Here is a 16816-nt window from a genome sequence, read left to right as displayed (position 1 = left end):
GCAGTGTTGTTGCTCGTGGTCTGCCAGTAAGTATCCTGATTTCAGTTTTCCTGGTCCTGTGTAGGCACTTTGAATACAAGCTGCAGGTAGTGAGCAATGTGTGAAGAACGCACGTGGGTCCCAGGATTTGAGGAGTCAGCTCACCTGGCTTGCCCTCTTCTTTGCTGTCACGAGCACGGCTGATGTATGTTTTGAGAAGGCTGATGAGGACAGAGGGTCTGTGGAAGAGGTGCCTGTGATCCATGTGTCTTTTGAGAATGACCTGTCCCAGACCCAACCTGCCGTGTTCACAGTGATGTGGTGCACCTTGGTGTATTGGTCTGACAGTCCGGAACACAGGCACTGCAATTCTGTGGTCTGGCTTAGAGTTACCTTAAGTGTAAAAGCAGTTGAGCCGGAAAGCCAGACACGCATAGACTGAATTAGTGCTAAAGGAAGGAAGCTCCTTCCAAATATTTGACTTCTAAGCTTGCTGTGTCTGCTTTCACATCTGTAAAATGGGGATAATGCTATTAGTCTGAAGTTATTATAAAACTTCAAGATGCATATAATTCTTTCTGTGGTTATCACATGGAAGGAGAAATTTCAGAGCTGTTTGAAAACAGCACCTTCACCTTTTGTTAGGGTTAGGGTTGAGTACAGATAGGAAGTGCTCTTCTGTGTGATTTTAGAGCCTGGAGAGACCATCTGATTTTATTTCTTTTTTTCCTTAGCAAACAGCTCACATCCTGGTACAATTTCCCCAGAACGTGTAATCTTTAATTCACAAGGAAGCCAGAACATGCCAGCAGTAGGTGTCCACTGTCAGAATAAATCTGAGCACATGAAGAATGTCTCCCGTGGGTACCGGTGCAGTGATGGAGCGGCGAATCCCGCCCCAATTGGCTGGACCTGCTGCCCGTCACGCTGCCGGGCAGAGCGCGGGCAGCCGGCTGCCCGCTGGACCAGAGCAGCAGATGTGCTGGGTGTGGAGGGACTGGATCTCTTCTCAATGGAAGGAAACGCTGCCCTTAGCTTCCTACTCCTTCTTTTGTATGTGGGATTCACAGTGTCTGTGGAGCAAATGATTGCGACAGAGGACAGCAGGTCAGTAATTGTGTGTATATCCACCAGTTCTGGTGGAGTTGAGCGCATGTCTTAAATGTTGTAATTTGGTCATTTGTGCTCTGTGGCAGTGGATTCGATCACAGTTTAGAATGTCAGGATGTGGTTTCAATTTTCTTTTCAGGTTTGAAAACACCTGGGGCTAATATAGAAATTAATTATTTTGAAGCATACAGTGCATTAAAAATGCAACTTTAAAACAAATTTAGAAACAGTACTAGAAATGGTTTTCAAATGAGTGTTTTCTGGGCATCTGTCTTACATTTAATTACATTTCAATGACTCTCGCACTGACTTTCCCTGGTCTGTGTAAAACCAGTTATAAATAGAGTGACAGCAAGGGTGTGAAAACTGCTCCAAGAAACATAGGTGCTAAAATATTCTACTTGTGTAGAATGAGTATTTGAAGCATGAATTCAATGTTGCAAAGCAGTATTAAACTTGGAAATTACTAGAGATTTGGATTTATTGTTGTTTATAGTGCTATTTCATTCTCTAATGAAGTATAAATAGGAAGCCCAAATCATAGCAGGGGAAAAAGAGGACTTTCTAGAGCCAAGCATTACAAAAGTGAAACCAGCCTAAACTGTGTTAGTTGAATCATGCCCCAAAGTCACTAATAACAGACAGATCAAATATGCTGATGAAGGTCACAGCTGGCAGTAAAATCTGTGCATTTAAGGCAAGAAAGACATGTGGTGATTTGCTTAAGCTTGTATTAAGAGATCTGGTAGTCAGTTACTGATAAATACTGCAATATGTTTTCATTTAAATAGCTTACTTGCTGTTCTCCTCTGCCAGTTTTCAGATTTGTTAGTGTCTTCTTAGCATAATTGCACTTTTTTGCAATCAGATCAGAATCTGAGAGAGAGCAAGCAGTGGAGCGTTACATGAACTTTATTGCAATAAATATTAAGAAATGGCAGTTGTGATCCTGATGCCAGTGAATTGAATGGGGATTTTGCCTTTGCATTTGGTGGAGGTTTGATTGTGCCTGCACAGCGTTAATCTGCTAGAAGTTCTATGAGCTCGGTTTCTCTTTTTTATATTAAAAATTAAAGCTTGAGTATCTTGTTCTGATCCAGTTCTTACTGGACATCCATTAAAGTGCAGGTCAAACCCTGGTACTCAGTACACTGTAAAATAATTATGTAAATCTATCTCCCTGTGTCAAATCACACATGAGGCTATCAGAATATGACACAGAATACTTAAAATTTAAAAACTCTAAGTCATGGGCTTTGTAGGTATTTCTTAATGATAGAACTTAAATAGATACACTTAAAATTCAATAACATTTTTTGTTAGGATGTTTCTTAGAAGGAGCTAGTTGTTGCCCTGAAACTGGACTTCCAGGCTTATATATTTATAATTTTAATAAATTCATTTAAGTTACTTGTGACCAATGTCCCTGAAACTACAAGCAATTCATTGCTACAGGTGCTCAGCAGGCATTCGTCACCTTTCGTCATAACTTTGTTTTTAGTGTGTTTGAAGGTTCACATGTTATTTTCCAATTAAATGCTACATAAATTAATTGAAACTAGTTCAGCAGCCAGAGAGGTATTCTGCAGCTAGACAATATTAGTATTAGAATGATAATTCTGGAGTTATCAAAATACTGCAGTAGGGTACGTTTTGCTGTCTGGTGTAGTTCACCAGAGCAGCAATATGAAGAGTAAAAGGCGGTGTGAATATGGCTTCCTTTAACCCGATGGCATGAAAACTGTCTGTGGCCTCCACACTCGGTCGCTGTTGAGTGCCAGGCTTATTCACATGTCTTGTTTCAGTGGACGAAAGACTGCTCACCTGAAAGTCTTCAAGTGCTGGAATCTATATGAACTTTTTCAGACAAACAAGCCAGACTTGGTTGTCTTATGCAGATGGATAAAGTCATCTGATAAGAAGGAATTTACACTTCTTTATACTTATAATCTTATTTAATTGGGTTTTACATAGTGATTAGTCATCCCAGTGCTTTGTATTAGGGCTAATCCAATTTCATGTGGGTTCCTGACATACTTGGTCTGGTAAATTCAACATACAACATACATGTCTGGGTGTATCTGGGCTAGTTAATTATGAATTCGTAAGGAAAAATATTAGTCAACAAAACATATCCATGCGTGCAACTGAATTGAAGTTTTAGGATAGAGTGGCTGGAAAAAAAAGATAAATTTAAAAGTCTAGCCTTTAATTCAGTGTGCTAAAAATGATTTGCTGTCACTGTTTGCTGATAGTTTTGCAGGCAGTGGAGAAGATGGCTTTAGTGCTAGCCACTTTCCTGTCTCTTAAAGGTGTAATTAACATTTTTATACACAAACCGGAATACATATTTTTAATGTGTTGTTATTGTTGTGGTTTTTCTTTCAATGTTTTTTATTCAATGAAACATGTGCCAGCTGAGGGCAAGAGGGCTTTGCTGCCAGAGATCGCCTGTGAATTCCCCAGCTTGCCTTTTGTTTGGAAAGGCTGCTGATTTGATAGGAGGATGGCTATTGAAGGCCACCCGTTCCTGTCATGAATCACACACTTCAGTGATACCTCAGGGTTATGAGTGTCAAAGGCAGCTGACAGAGCCAATAACATCAACATCAGCTTGTGCTTGCTCAGAAAGGGAGAGGTGATCCTTGCCTTACACCGCTGATAGACTGTCTGTGCCGTAGCACTCTGGCCATAGTAGGGCAAAGCAAAGACTACAGGCCTTACCATGATGGCTTTCCCTCGCCTTTCTGTAGTGGGGCAGCATGTACTGTGCGGGAGGAAGGGAGGCAGCCAGCATTTGCTAATAAACAGAGTAACGAACAGGAGTACCTAGGTAGGGTTATTTCTCTTGCATGCCTCTGCCTGCCTCCCAAGTGTGCCTGCCATGTGGCTGGTCGTATTTGTCATACTGTGGTACTTAGTGGTGGTTCCTGGGTCACTCTCTCTGCTGCGTTCCTCATCAAAACATAAATATTTCACTAGCTGTGCACATTCATCTATGTTTGAGTATCTTCATGCTGAAAGCAGAAACTTGACATTTCTTCTGGAGCAGCACGGCTGCACATTGCTGGGGTTTTACATGTGGTGTAGAGGAGTTGAACTGCATTGTCATGAGCTCCCAACTTGTGCCCGTGGGCTGCGTGGAGGCCAGCTACAACCGTTCTGCTCACCATGTAACTGCACAGGGCGTTTGCAATGAGTATGCGTCATATATTCATGGTATGCTCTCCTCAAGGCTTGGTGTTGCCTATCAATTAATATTCCTCAAGGTGATTTAATTGGTGTGACCATGGTATTAGCCTTAACCCAGAGGGAAAGCTAAGTAATGATTTCTTTTTTTTAAATTGACAGTCATGAAAACAAAAATAACCTGTCCTCTTCCCAGAACAGCATAAAAACCTTTCAAGTCCGGTGAGGGAATGAAAGGAATTACACAATTTTATGCCAGTCTCCTCTCATCCCAATGTTTTAGTCTGCACACTACAGCAGTGATTTCCAAACTGGAGTAATGAGCTATGAGCTTTTAATTATGTAGGTAGGAAAGAGCTAAAAGTATCACTAAGCATAACTAAATATATATAGATACAACTAAATATAACTAAACTTAGTATAACTAAATAATTTACATCAATTTTCTTGTGATGTATCTCATTTTTGTAGCTATTATCATAAAAAAAATGCCCCAAAATTGCCTTTTCCAGCCTGAAGGCACAATCTGTCATGAAACGACTAGAAAAGAAAAATAAGGCTGCATCAACTCACAAAACCCATGTTCCTAATCGTTAAACAACCTAAGAGAGAGTTTTGCCTGAGCAAGAGAAGAAGGATTTGGTCCATTTTAGCTGTGTCTTTTGTTACCTGTCTGTCAAAATTAGGATTATTTCCACCCATCTCTGAAGGCTGCTTGCTGTTGGCATGAGACCTTCGAGCAGCTTGGAGACCTCAGCCTAGCCTGGCACTCAAAGGGCAGTCGGAGAAAGTGGGATCCACTCTGAAAGTGCACAGCCCCCTTGGAGTCACTGGGATTTAGCACCTACAGCTGAGGAGAGAGTTGGTCTCGCGATATGTGAATAAAACTGACAGATGGATTTTAAACGTTGAGCTTTTTTGAACATAAGATCTTTTTAAGGTTTTTTTCAGCTCAGATCACAGTTGCTGCTGTGGTTCCGCAGAGCCTAGCTCTCTTTTTGTGCTGTGTTACAATTTCTCTGGAAACTGTCTTCTGCTTTATTGCCCTGGTTGCTGAAGGGACTGAGCAGCCTGCCTGATGGTCTGGAGCAAAGCTGCTCGTCAGACCTGGTGTTTGGCAGCAAAGTGACAAGCTGGAATAGAGACTCCACTTCACTTTTGTCTGTTTTGCCTTCTGGGTTTGAGGAGTTTGCAAGGGGACCCGAGAGATCTATTTGTGGCCGCAGAGAGGATGCCTGCAAAAGGACATTCTCGCTGGAGAGACACTGATCAGAAGGAGCCTGCTGCCCTCCCAAACCTCAAGTGTAAATAAGACATTGCATGTGAAATCTGGGCTTTGCTGAAGGTGGTGACATTGCCGTGGGTTTCAGACAAGCCAGGTTCAATGTGAGCAAACTCCCTGACTGCCAGAGGCGCAAGGGCATGGCAGCAAGCAGGGCAGGCTCTAAACTGTCCCACGTTTCTCAGCGTTATGTTGTTCGGACTCATATTTATCTGCCATTAAGGATGCCATGATGGAAATTACGTTGGGATCACTCCTGCAGTACATGCTGGTGGGTAACACAGATCCCCCTTCCCAGGGAGTCCACTGGGGAGTGGGTTCACCCAGCTGTTCATGGGCTTTCCAGTGAGGCCAAGGCTTGACTCTGCAATTCAAATACCTTATGGTACAGTTTATACATAAATATTGAAAACTGCTTTTATTCCTAGTCCTTATGTGCTGGTCTTTGTGTATATCTTTTCAACTGTTTTGCTTTTGTGGTGGGTTGGAAAGGCGGTAAGAAATAAGGCAGGAAAAGAAGATGAAAGAATATTTCCGTGTAGTGGCTGTGAGGCAGGTCTGGCCCCACCATGGCTTACCCCCTGAAAGGCACTGTGTGACAGAAGTAGTGCAGGGTGTAGATTATACTTACACCAGCTGAAGAGTTATACCTAAATTATACCAAAGAAGAAAATCAAAGGCTGAAAATTTAATGAGCCTGGTAGTTGTCACTTGAGATGTGCTTCAATGGGATTTGGGATTGCTTGGAACCATTCAGGAGCTGTCTTTAGATGGCTGTAAATCTGGGCTTAATGCATACTAGTACAGTGTATTTGCTCTATCTTGGAGGAATTCAATGCGTTGCTTCTGATCCTCACTGGGGGCTGAGGGTGGTGTAGCACTGTCCATGTGTTCCCCTGCTTGTGACCTGGAACTGGCTAACCCAAAACTGATGTCCCATGGAAAGGGACAAGAGGAGTAATGAAGTCTTTAGTCAATGATATGGGAAAGCCTGGCAGGCTGATCCACCTGAGGAATCTCTGAAAATTCATTTTTATCCTGAGTACACTGGCTTTGGGATTAATTTGCCCAGTTCCTGTGACATTAACCAGCCAAGGATCTGAGTTACCTTTTGAATGTTTTATTGAATGAAGCAGGAGTGGGAACTCTCCCCAGTAAACTTGCTGCAGACTTTAAATCCAGATGCTGTACAGTAAATATTTTTCTCCTCTCTTCTAGTTCACATGTGTTTTCAGATCAAGATTCTCTGCAAAGAAATGGTAAGGCTCTTCTTTTTCAGTGGGCTGAATGCCTGGATATTGGCTCTGCTAGTGCAGCTGTAAAAGATCTTCATTCCAAGATGTTACTTCTATTGGCATTAGTGGCTCTTCTGTCAAACATTTTGTTAAAGCATATCCCTTTTTAACAAATACTCTTTAAAGGCTTTATCTGGTTAAAATAATCATTCACTGACTGACTCTCAGATAAAATGAGAATGTGGAAGAAAGCATTGACTTTTTTTTTTTTTTTAAACCAAATTAAAAGAGTTGAATGTTTGAAGGATGGAGCTGTGAGAGTGTCCATGAAATGATCTGTCATCTGTGAAACTTCACTGTCCAGGCAAGCAGTTGGGCCATCAGCTTATTTGTCACAGCTTCCCATCTGTGGCCAGTGCAGGGAAAGAAATTCCCACCCGTAGTTAGCATGCTTTTGCCATGCAATTCAACACACACCCTTTGACGACAGAGTTTGCTGTATGAAGAAAGAAGAAGTGTTTGTTAAGTGTGTTTGGGATGAATGAATACATGTATGGGCTGAATCCTGTAATTTTTGGATGCTGGAGTTTTTCCCAGTAAGTGTGGCAAGACGTTCAATGAAAAGAAGAGGAACCTTGTTGTTCAAGTAAGGTAAAGTAAACTAGAAGATGCATGTATTGAAGGCAATATTTGCACTAAGATAAATATTTTCCAAAACAAAATCAGGTATTCTGAAATACAGATTCCATGCAGGGATAATTATTGTTTGCATAAGAACGTGCAAGATTATGCTTTTATAAATGATTGGATTTTTTTTTGTAGGCTAGTAACACACTTTCTTCTGCAGGTCGACATTTTGATGGTGGCGTGAAGCCAAAATTTAATGTAAATCAAGTGGCAATTACACAGGTAATGTTTGAAGGACTGGATCTGTAAAGTTTTTTCATAGCACATTGAGATCTTTTAATTTGCATTATTGAATTAAGTAATACAATTCAACAAAACTGTCTAAATCATTGTGATGTGGTACCAATTCACTAGATAAATTTTGCTTTTCTGCGAAGTGAAGTGAAACTTCTGTTGCCGTTGCTGGTGCTGACTGGCAGTGGGTTTGAGCACAGGGTGTTACTGAAAGAACCAAATCCTATTGTCCATATTCTGTCTGATGCCATTTGATTGCTGTGGCCAGTATTTTGCTTAGATCACTTGGAACTAAAAGAATTGGTGAAGCAAAACTGCAGATTGCTTAAATTTTGTGGGAGTTTTTCCTGAGTCCAGTCAGTAGATCTTGTCAAAAGCAGAGCATAAGAGGCTGCCTTACCAAAATCTTTGCAAGTGGTGCAATCTAATGTAAATAATCTGTTGTTTCAATCTCTCTCATCTTTACTTCTGAGAAGACAGCCTTGTCATTTATACAAGTGACAGTCATAGTCAACATTTTCTTGCTGGCTGTTGCATCATGTTTTCTGACCATGAACTTGCCTTGCTTTCAGCTGGTTGCTGTGAGTACTTACTAATTTTAATCATAAAGCAGTCTTGTGCCATATTTAAGGTCAAGTGTCAAAAGGAGTCTTTCAGGGTCTGAGTTGGGAGACATGATTGGCTAATCTGAACAGCAAATAGACAAACAAAATCTCTCTTTAAGCGAAGACAAAGCTTTGGGGCTTAACTGCGTCCCTTCTGGAGCCTGGTAAGGTGCTGTTATGACTGGGACTCTGAACACCTCTCTAGTTTGTACATGATTTGAACTTGCTTAATCATATGACATGCAAACCAGCCATGCAGATGTTGTATACATTATCATATTCAGATAGGATATATGTGTAGATGGAAAAGAACTGGTGTCTGGAAATTTTATTTTGAAATATGGAAATGACAGTTAAATTTTGAAGTCCTTTCCGAGCCCTAAGTCACTGTCTCAAATTGCATTGCCTGACAGCCAAATTGTCTTCCTTTTGCTATGAAATTTGACTTAGAAGGGGTAACATTTTTCTAATGTCTAGAGATGACATGGAAGATACAGTCCCCAGGTTTTAATCTTGTGAACAACTGATTTTGTAATGGCAGAGATCAATATTTGAGCCATCCTGTTCTGCAGCAGGCATTTTTGCAATTTTAAAGTCATTGGGAGCCAAGCTGTCTGCAGGTAGATGTAGACTCGGACATTTATTTCACCTGGACAGCTGCCTTGTGTGCTTTCAGCGTGGTAGCCTGTGTCCTTGGCCTAAGCTGAGTCCTCTTTAGTATGCTGAAGTAATTCTTACAGCAGGTGTCCTAGAGAGTCTTCTGCTGGGGTAAACACCTTGTGTTTCTAGCTTTCCTTCAACTTTTTATATTGGGCAGCTGTACACTGTGGTGACGTGAGATGTGGTTTGCCCCAGTGATACTACCCTTGTAGAATAAATAAAACTTATATTGGCTCTCTGGCCAGTTGTGCCGGAGATAGAGGTCTGTATGGTGCCATTCCCATGGTGGGAAGGGGTTAGCCAGAGATTTCTCTGCTTCTTCAGTTCATTGTGGCTGCAGCTGAGAACTGGCTCCACAGATGCTCTCCAAGTGCTGGCCTCATTTGTTCTGGTAGGATGGAGAGTAGCTCCATGCGAAATATACATCTTCTGATACTGATCTTTTATGTGGTCAATCAGGTTGTCAGCTACAACTGGAGCAGGAGAGGACAGTGGGAAAAGGCATCCTGGAGGCCGTTCACCCACAGCCACTACAGCCCTCTCAATGTGACAGTTAATGGAATCCCCTGCATTCTCTTCTGGGCCAAAAGGATCATGATTAAGTTTGAAAACCACACACAGCTGGATTTGACAGAGAAAACATTTGGTGTCCATGCAACAGTGGATGTTGGAGATTCAAACTGCAGTGAAGACAACGCAATGTAAGGTGGCATTCTACTCTGCCAATGGAACTAGTACCAGATAACAAGTCTAGTAAATATGTACTGAAGGAAATAGACCTTTATTATGTAGTGTAGGGCCGCAGGGTCAAGCTTCTTCCTATAAAGTCCTGACAGCAGCACGGGTTATATTCCTTCAGACTAGTCTTTCATGAGGCACATAGATGTACATGGCTGTCTTCATCTCTTGCAGTGGTGTAGTCAATCCTTGTAGCCAGCCAATTTTGCTCTTAGTGCCTATGAGGCTGAAGCTGTCGATATCTTTAGTCGCCAACTGTTTTACATAGCTGCTTGCGAGATTGGATAGTGGATCCTACGCTGAATAGGGGGGCTTAGGGGCTCTCTGTGCATAACTACTTACCCCTTTGTAGGAAGTGTGCCAGCAATAATGTAAAGCATTGGTACAAGATGCAGATGTATATTTACATCCCCAAGTGTGCTGGCTGGCTTCATGTCTAATACCAGGTCATCGATTCCACTCTGGTAGGCAAGAGTCTAAAAATTAGGAGGTGAATACCTGACTGGGCATGTGCAGAACATGATCACTGAGTCTACCCCATAAATGGTGTTTAAATCTGTAATGACACACAACGATAAAAGTAACATGACCAAAGCCAGCAGTTTCATTTAACTCCTAATACAACTGTACATCTACAGATGTTTCCACAGAAAGCAGGTGTTACCTCTTTGTGATTGTACATCTGTGAAGGATAACCCAAGGTGCACAGAAATTTTGGTGAGGTTACAAGAAAACTAAAAGTACAATTGAAAAAGAAGCCAGGTTTTTTGCCTGTAGTATCATAGTATTCAACAAGGCAACCTGAATTTTACTTCATCAGCTTGTGAACTAATGCAGCACTATGTTTTGACAGGCAGAGGTAGAGAATGGAATAATATTATTTTAAAAATAAAAAGTAATAACTTATAAACACTTCTTTTCTGGTCTGCAATTCAGAAATAATCTCAAGTCTTACTAATAGCAATTGTAACCTACATAGAAAATATGCTCATGCAAAAGTAAGGAAATTTCAAATCATGAAGTATAGTTTTATAGTTGTTCAAAAGGCTTGAAAAATAAGACAGTGTAGTGGTGGACAGCAGACTCCTACTGGACTTGCTGCTTGAAGACTGTTAGATTTGAGCAGGCTATTCTGCCTACCTGTCTGTCACAGGTACCTCTCTAGTCTGGTTACAGTAGTGGATGCCTCATTCTGTAAATACAGCGTTATAAGAAATTAGGACTTGTCCTGGCTCTGGCTGGGAGGGCCACAATTCTCTTGTGTTTTGTGTTTGTGGCTAAAACAGTGTTGATAACACCCTAGTGTTTTGACTCTTGCTGAGCAGTGATTGCACAGCATCCAGGCTTTCTCTGTCACTCTCCCCTCACAGTGAGTAGGCTGAGATTGGCAAGAGGCTGGAAGGGGACGATGCCTCAACAGCTGACCCAAGTTGTCCAGTGCTGTATTCCCTGTCATACAACATCATGCTCAGCAGTAAAAACTGGGGTAGAGGATGAAGAAGTGGGTAGGGGCTCTGTCTTCCAGGGTGGCCGTTGCTCAGAGATTTGCTGGGCATCAGTCTGCTTGTGGGAGAGGGTCAGTGTTTGCCCTTGCAAAACTTTGTGGGGTTTTTTTTTTATTCCCTCTTTCCTTCACTTATCAAACTCTTATCTTGACCTAATGAATTCTCTGTCTTTTCCTATTCTCTCCCCTGTCCTGCTGCGGGGTGGAGGGGGAAGAGTGACTGAGTGGCTGCATGGGTCTTAGCTGCTGGCTGGGGTCAACCCGCCACAGGGATGTATATTCTGCTTGATGCATTATGTTGGAAGGTATTTTGGAATTTATAAACCACATTATTCATTAAAAAGCTGCGAGAAAAGTCAGGAAGCAGAACTACTCTACAGCATACCCTTGACATGCCTTTTTATCAGTGTTTCATCATATTTGAGGTTTGATCTCAAAATCTGTGGGTCCACAGCCATCTTATCTGCCATGCCTTCTGATCTTTCTCTATGTTTTTCCCATAGTTTTCTGAGTAGCCTTGAACTAGGGACAGAGCTGCTAAAGGCAGGCAGGACCCTGATGCTTAGTTTGAAGCTTCGGCTGGCATTTTTTTGCTGGGGTCAAGAGATATACTGTTGCTACTGAGCCTTTTCTCCTCTGTTCTGTGGAGAGAGAGGGGAAATGCTGCCCATTCCCAACAGTTATGCTTTCTTGCATGTTCTATACTTTGCTTATTTAGGATACACTGAGAAATACTAGTCCCACTGACTCCTGCCCTTTGAGTGTGCTCTATTATCCTAACCAGGAAAGGCCTGGCTTATTCTGAGCTTTTGCTAGGAGGCATTTGTCAGATCATGTTACAGATTGCATGAACAGACCTGTGGCATCTCTGCTAGATTACAAGTATCAAGGCATTAGAAACTGTATGTTTCAAGTATCCATTCATTCATTGCCACTGACAGCATCTAAGTACTGACCGAGGTCCCTGTGTCTAGAAATCATGCTCTGTGGGTAGGAAAATGGATAATCTGGGCTCATCAATCAGGATTAGACTCAGCGTAATTGCCAAATACATGTCTCGTGTTAGATTTTCAGTCAGCTTGCATTTGACTGTAGCAGAGAAGAAAGGGAAAAACTGGCTTGAATGTTGCTCTGTAGTCTCAAGTTTAAGGATTGACCTAAATTATGCCAGTGGATGGCTGAGTGCTCACATGATGCATTGCCCAGTTTTTCTCACCCTAGAAAAGTCCCTTAAACTGCTCCCTTCTTCAGCCTTCTTTGTTCAGACAGTACTCTGTTGTGGCTTTAGGCCAGCATTAAAGCTGGTTTTTACTGTCTAATCAATGCAAAGTAGCTGGAGCCAGGAAAAAATGTTTGACACTGAACACACATGCATTTGCTAGATGAATATAATAATCCAACCTGTGGGATTTTTTTTTTATGCACCGAATTCTGGATTATGCCGCTGAATTGAATGCCGTATTTGCCTTTGTCTAATCCTCAACCATCTATGATTTCCCGTTGTATTAAAGCAAGGGATAGCATCATGGCTTGTTGGACCGGTGTTAGTCAAGGTACAAGAAAAAGTCTAGATTTTGTATGATATCATAGGGCTAGCTGGTATTTGTTGTTTGTTTGTTTGTTTTCTTTCAACTTTAGGTTTGTCAGTCTTTCAGATACTGCGTGGTTTCACTATATTTTGTCTCTAGCTTAGTCTGAAAACGTTACGTCGGCACTCAGAATCTATTGTGCATATTTTAAGAGGCAAAATATTATTGTTAAGCTAAAAAACGGTATGCCACTCAATCATGCAGTGCTACAATGCATTAATTCCAGAAATAGTAGAAGGCCAGCAGAGTAGGCAGTAGTGTACAGCTAACCTGCCAGGCTACCTCACAGTCAGTGTGTTTATATTGCTCTAGTGATGCACATGTGTGAAATTTGAACGTAAATGTCATCTGCATTTGTTAGCTCTAGTATCTAAAAATATGAGAATAAGGTGGCTGTTTACACTTTCTAATGACAAACAGAAGTGATTCATGACTAAGATACCATGGCTTGCGAAGGAGAAGACAGATCGAGTTAACCTAATTGTCAACTGATGTTGGAAGCAGTGGGATTGAAATGTGTTGAAAGTTGAGCATGCAGTTCTGTTCTTTCCAGCCTCGCTCAAATTGATGCTGAACTACGGGATTTTGCTTGAGGAAGATATAGTCCTTTCAGTTCTTCAAAGGTGTGCTGAGCAAAAGGCTCCATGTATAACTGTGCTTAATCTTTTGTGCTGCTCTTTTCTCTTAAGATTTCTGAAGTTTTTATGTAGCCTAATGTTACTTGCTTTTTGACCTAGGCTTTCTCTGAAGTTTGGTGACATTGGCAATCTAAAGGGACTTGTTATTAGGTAAGTTTATATGATAAAGAAAATATTAGATATTTAAAGAAAAGATAAAGATGATAAAGAAAATATTGCATGTTAATCTCCATTGTTATGCAGTTGCTTGTGCAATTTGTTTTGGGAGAGTTTATGTAAGCAAAAATAAGGTGGTAGAACTGTTGATTGTTTAATCATCTGCTTTTAATAGGTCTGTCATTTTACAAACAAGGTCTGCTATATTTTATTAAGGCATTTCTTCTTCGATGTTGACTTTTTTATTCACGAGAAAGGTTCGGTTCGTCTCTTTTGAACAGAATCTTCCCATGTCTAAGATTTTTGTTAAACCTTGCTAATTAGCCACAATTTTGTCTTGGAATTTTGCCGCAAGAACTGATAGTGTGGGCTATTCAAGCATCAGACTATGACCTACTTTATGTTCACTTCTTGGCAATTGAAGGAGAAAACATTTCTTGATAAATAGTTTTCTGTATCTTGAATGGATGTACAATGTTGCATAGGGATTTTTCTCAGTCATTTAGGAAGAATCCCTTGCATTTCCTCTCACTGTTTGGAGGAGAAGCTCCATTTCCTGTCACTGTGTGGAAGCTGCAGCAATGAAGAAGCTCAAATCACTTTCTAGACTCAGTAGAAGGAACTAGAACTCACACTGATATAAGTGGGTGAAACTCTGGTGATACTAGTGTGTCTTCTAAGGCTGTTCAACGTGTGAATTTAATAGTTACAACTCTTAGACTTGTTTTCTTACTCATCTTTCTTCCCATACAACATTTTCAGATTCTTATTAACAACGAGCTATTACCAGCTGTCTGTTCAGAACTGGTTCCGTTTACACAGACTGCAGCTTCTTTACAACCACTCCATACAAGCGACGTTTAATGCAACCAGAATATACGCACCCTCAAGTTACTCCTACCACTGTGAACATGTGAGCAGTTTGCAGAGATATGATGCACTCCTCATACCCAGCTCTGCAAATGATCTTTCAAAGCTTTGGGAAGTCACTTTTACTGATTTCCAGGTAATGTCATGGAATTAAGCCGAATGGATCCCATAGGTAGACTGATGGGGAATTTTGCACTTCACTGCCAAGAAAGTGTAATGACCTTCCATGTACAGTTTGCAGGATCTCCATGGAACTTGAAATAGAAATTGAATAGAAATGAAGACTTAAATTATTATACTTATCTTCCTGTCAAGGGAAATGAAGGGCTATATAGATTTACTGTAGTCTCTTGCCTGGGTTTGCATTTAGCATGGGGACTGAATTTAACTTTCAGTGTTACATCTCTCTGAGCTGGGCTCTCAAACCCAGCATCAATAGCACCATCAGTCACCAAGTATGGGATTCATTTCCCTTAACTTTTGATGCCTGGTAATTTTAACCTTGTGCCCTGATTATGGTCACCCCAGTCTGCCTCTAAAGCCGGTGGATAATTCCTCTGACTCATCTTAAGTCCTTATTTTAAGATGAGATTAATCATCTTCTGAAAGGGCCTATTTTTCTGCATTTGACAGTAAGGAAGCTTAAGATGACTGGACTAGGTATGTCTTGCTTTTGAATACCTAAGTCATACGGGATGAAGAGCTGAAAAAGGGGATTGGGGGAAGTTGATCCCCCTTTTCTCACCATGTGATAAATGCCCAAGGACTGATCTAGTGAAGCAAACAAGTCAACTCCCTGAATGTCAATGTGGTAAACTTCATGTTAGATCTGAAGCCACAACTAAAACTTACTGGTGTTTGCCATAGTTAAATGCAACTTCCTGCAGTTTAGCTGGTTTGCTGCCATATACTGCATGCTTAGATCTGGTGAAAAAAATCTAATATTAGGATAGGCAATTGAGAATATTTCCTTGTTTGTCATGTTGAAGTTTATGCAGTTTGAAACAGAGACTCTGGATATTTTCAACAAATGATACTGGAAATGCACTGTTAACTTGAAAGGTATCATGCTTGCAATTAAATATGACTGGGCTATCAAGAGTGATCGTAGAAGACTTTGTTTAAAACACAACTGCAAATCCTTTGGGCAGCAGAGTGAAGGGGATTAGAATAACTGGCAGTTTCTAGAAGACTGACCTGGATAAACTCTGATCGTTAACTCCAGCTAGTACTGACACATACAACTTAGCAATAAGCAGGTATTAAATTAAAAATTCTTACTGGCATCAGGAGCAAATTCATGAAGTTGTTTGTAACCAAGACAGCAAATTAATATGAGCCCTTTTATTTTCTTTATAGATTCAAGGTTTTAACATTCAAGAAGGACACTTTGCCGATGCAAAAGACTGTGCATCCTTTTTCTCTCCAGCAATACTTATGGGATTGGTTATGTCGCTGATTCTGCTTCTGGTTCTTGCCTATGCTCTTCATATGTTAATCCACCTGAAATCTCTTGACAGGCACTATGAATGCAAAGCTTCTCCTGCCTATTTTGCACAAATGAAAGACAATGACATGGGGGATGAGAAGGAGCCACTGAGAAGCGGTGGAAATGAGTCCTATGAACTTAGAAACCAACAGTTCTGTAAAATCTATATTTAGCAGTATGCATCTGTCTCAGTGAAACAAGTGGTATTGTCTTTTGCTGGCACTGTCGTATGTAGTTTATGCAGATTTTTCAGCAACTGATGAAAGGAAAAGTAGGTGACAGACTGTTTAGTGAGTTATTGCCTGTTATTTATTGATAACCATCTCAAAGATGCCTTGGGAAACAAGATGAGAGAGAAAAAATTCCCTTGTGAGTAAGAGATTTTGTGTGATGGGAGTCTATTCCTGTAGTACAAAACCAAAATGCATATCCTTTCAGCCATCTTACCAAGCCCTGAAGAAAGAATCAATAATGGAGCCTTTGAAATTAAATAAAAATACAAAAAATTTTAAAAAAATTGCTCTTTGCTTATTCTTTCAGAAGGCAAGATTTTTCCTGGTTTTGTATTTGCTTCATCCACCCTGCTCTGTGTTGTGACAAAATAGCATCTGTTCCTTTCTCAGTATATGTTTTATTTTATTTTCCAAATTACGTCCTCTGCTGTTTGTCCTCATAAATTCCTTTTTTTCCTTTGGAGTCTTCAGAGCCATATAAGCTGTGTGTAATGGACTACACTGATGAAATAGCGATGGCTCCAGTACAGCAGCGTTTTGATACTTTTCTCTGTCTAAACTGGAGGCTTACTGTAAGGATCTAGGGGGAGAACAGTAGACATCTGGTCAAAGGCTTAC

The 16816-nt window shown here is 40.9% G+C and overlaps 1 protein-coding gene across 1 annotated transcript; it reads left to right on the top strand.

Moving 5' to 3' along the window:
- Positions 1–991: 991 nt before the first annotated feature.
- LOC104344014 (V-type proton ATPase subunit S1-like protein) lies at positions 992–16138 on the top strand. Its single transcript, XM_086480365.1, has 7 exons — positions 992–1086; positions 6779–6819; positions 7643–7704; positions 9441–9682; positions 13550–13600; positions 14369–14612; positions 15836–16138. Exons 1-7 carry the CDS (start codon positions 992–994, stop codon positions 16136–16138), a joined length of 1038 nt encoding a protein of 345 aa, XP_086336491.1.
- The last annotated feature ends 678 nt before the right edge of the window (positions 16139–16816 follow it).

This window comes from Leptosomus discolor, chromosome Z (genome assembly GCF_034619465.1).
Source record: "Leptosomus discolor isolate bLepDis1 chromosome Z, bLepDis1.hap2, whole genome shotgun sequence".
NCBI classification, from domain to species: domain Eukaryota; kingdom Metazoa; phylum Chordata; class Aves; order Leptosomiformes; family Leptosomidae; genus Leptosomus; species Leptosomus discolor.
Note: the sequence above shows the minus strand (reverse complement) of the source record. Positions and strands in the feature narration are given on the sequence as shown.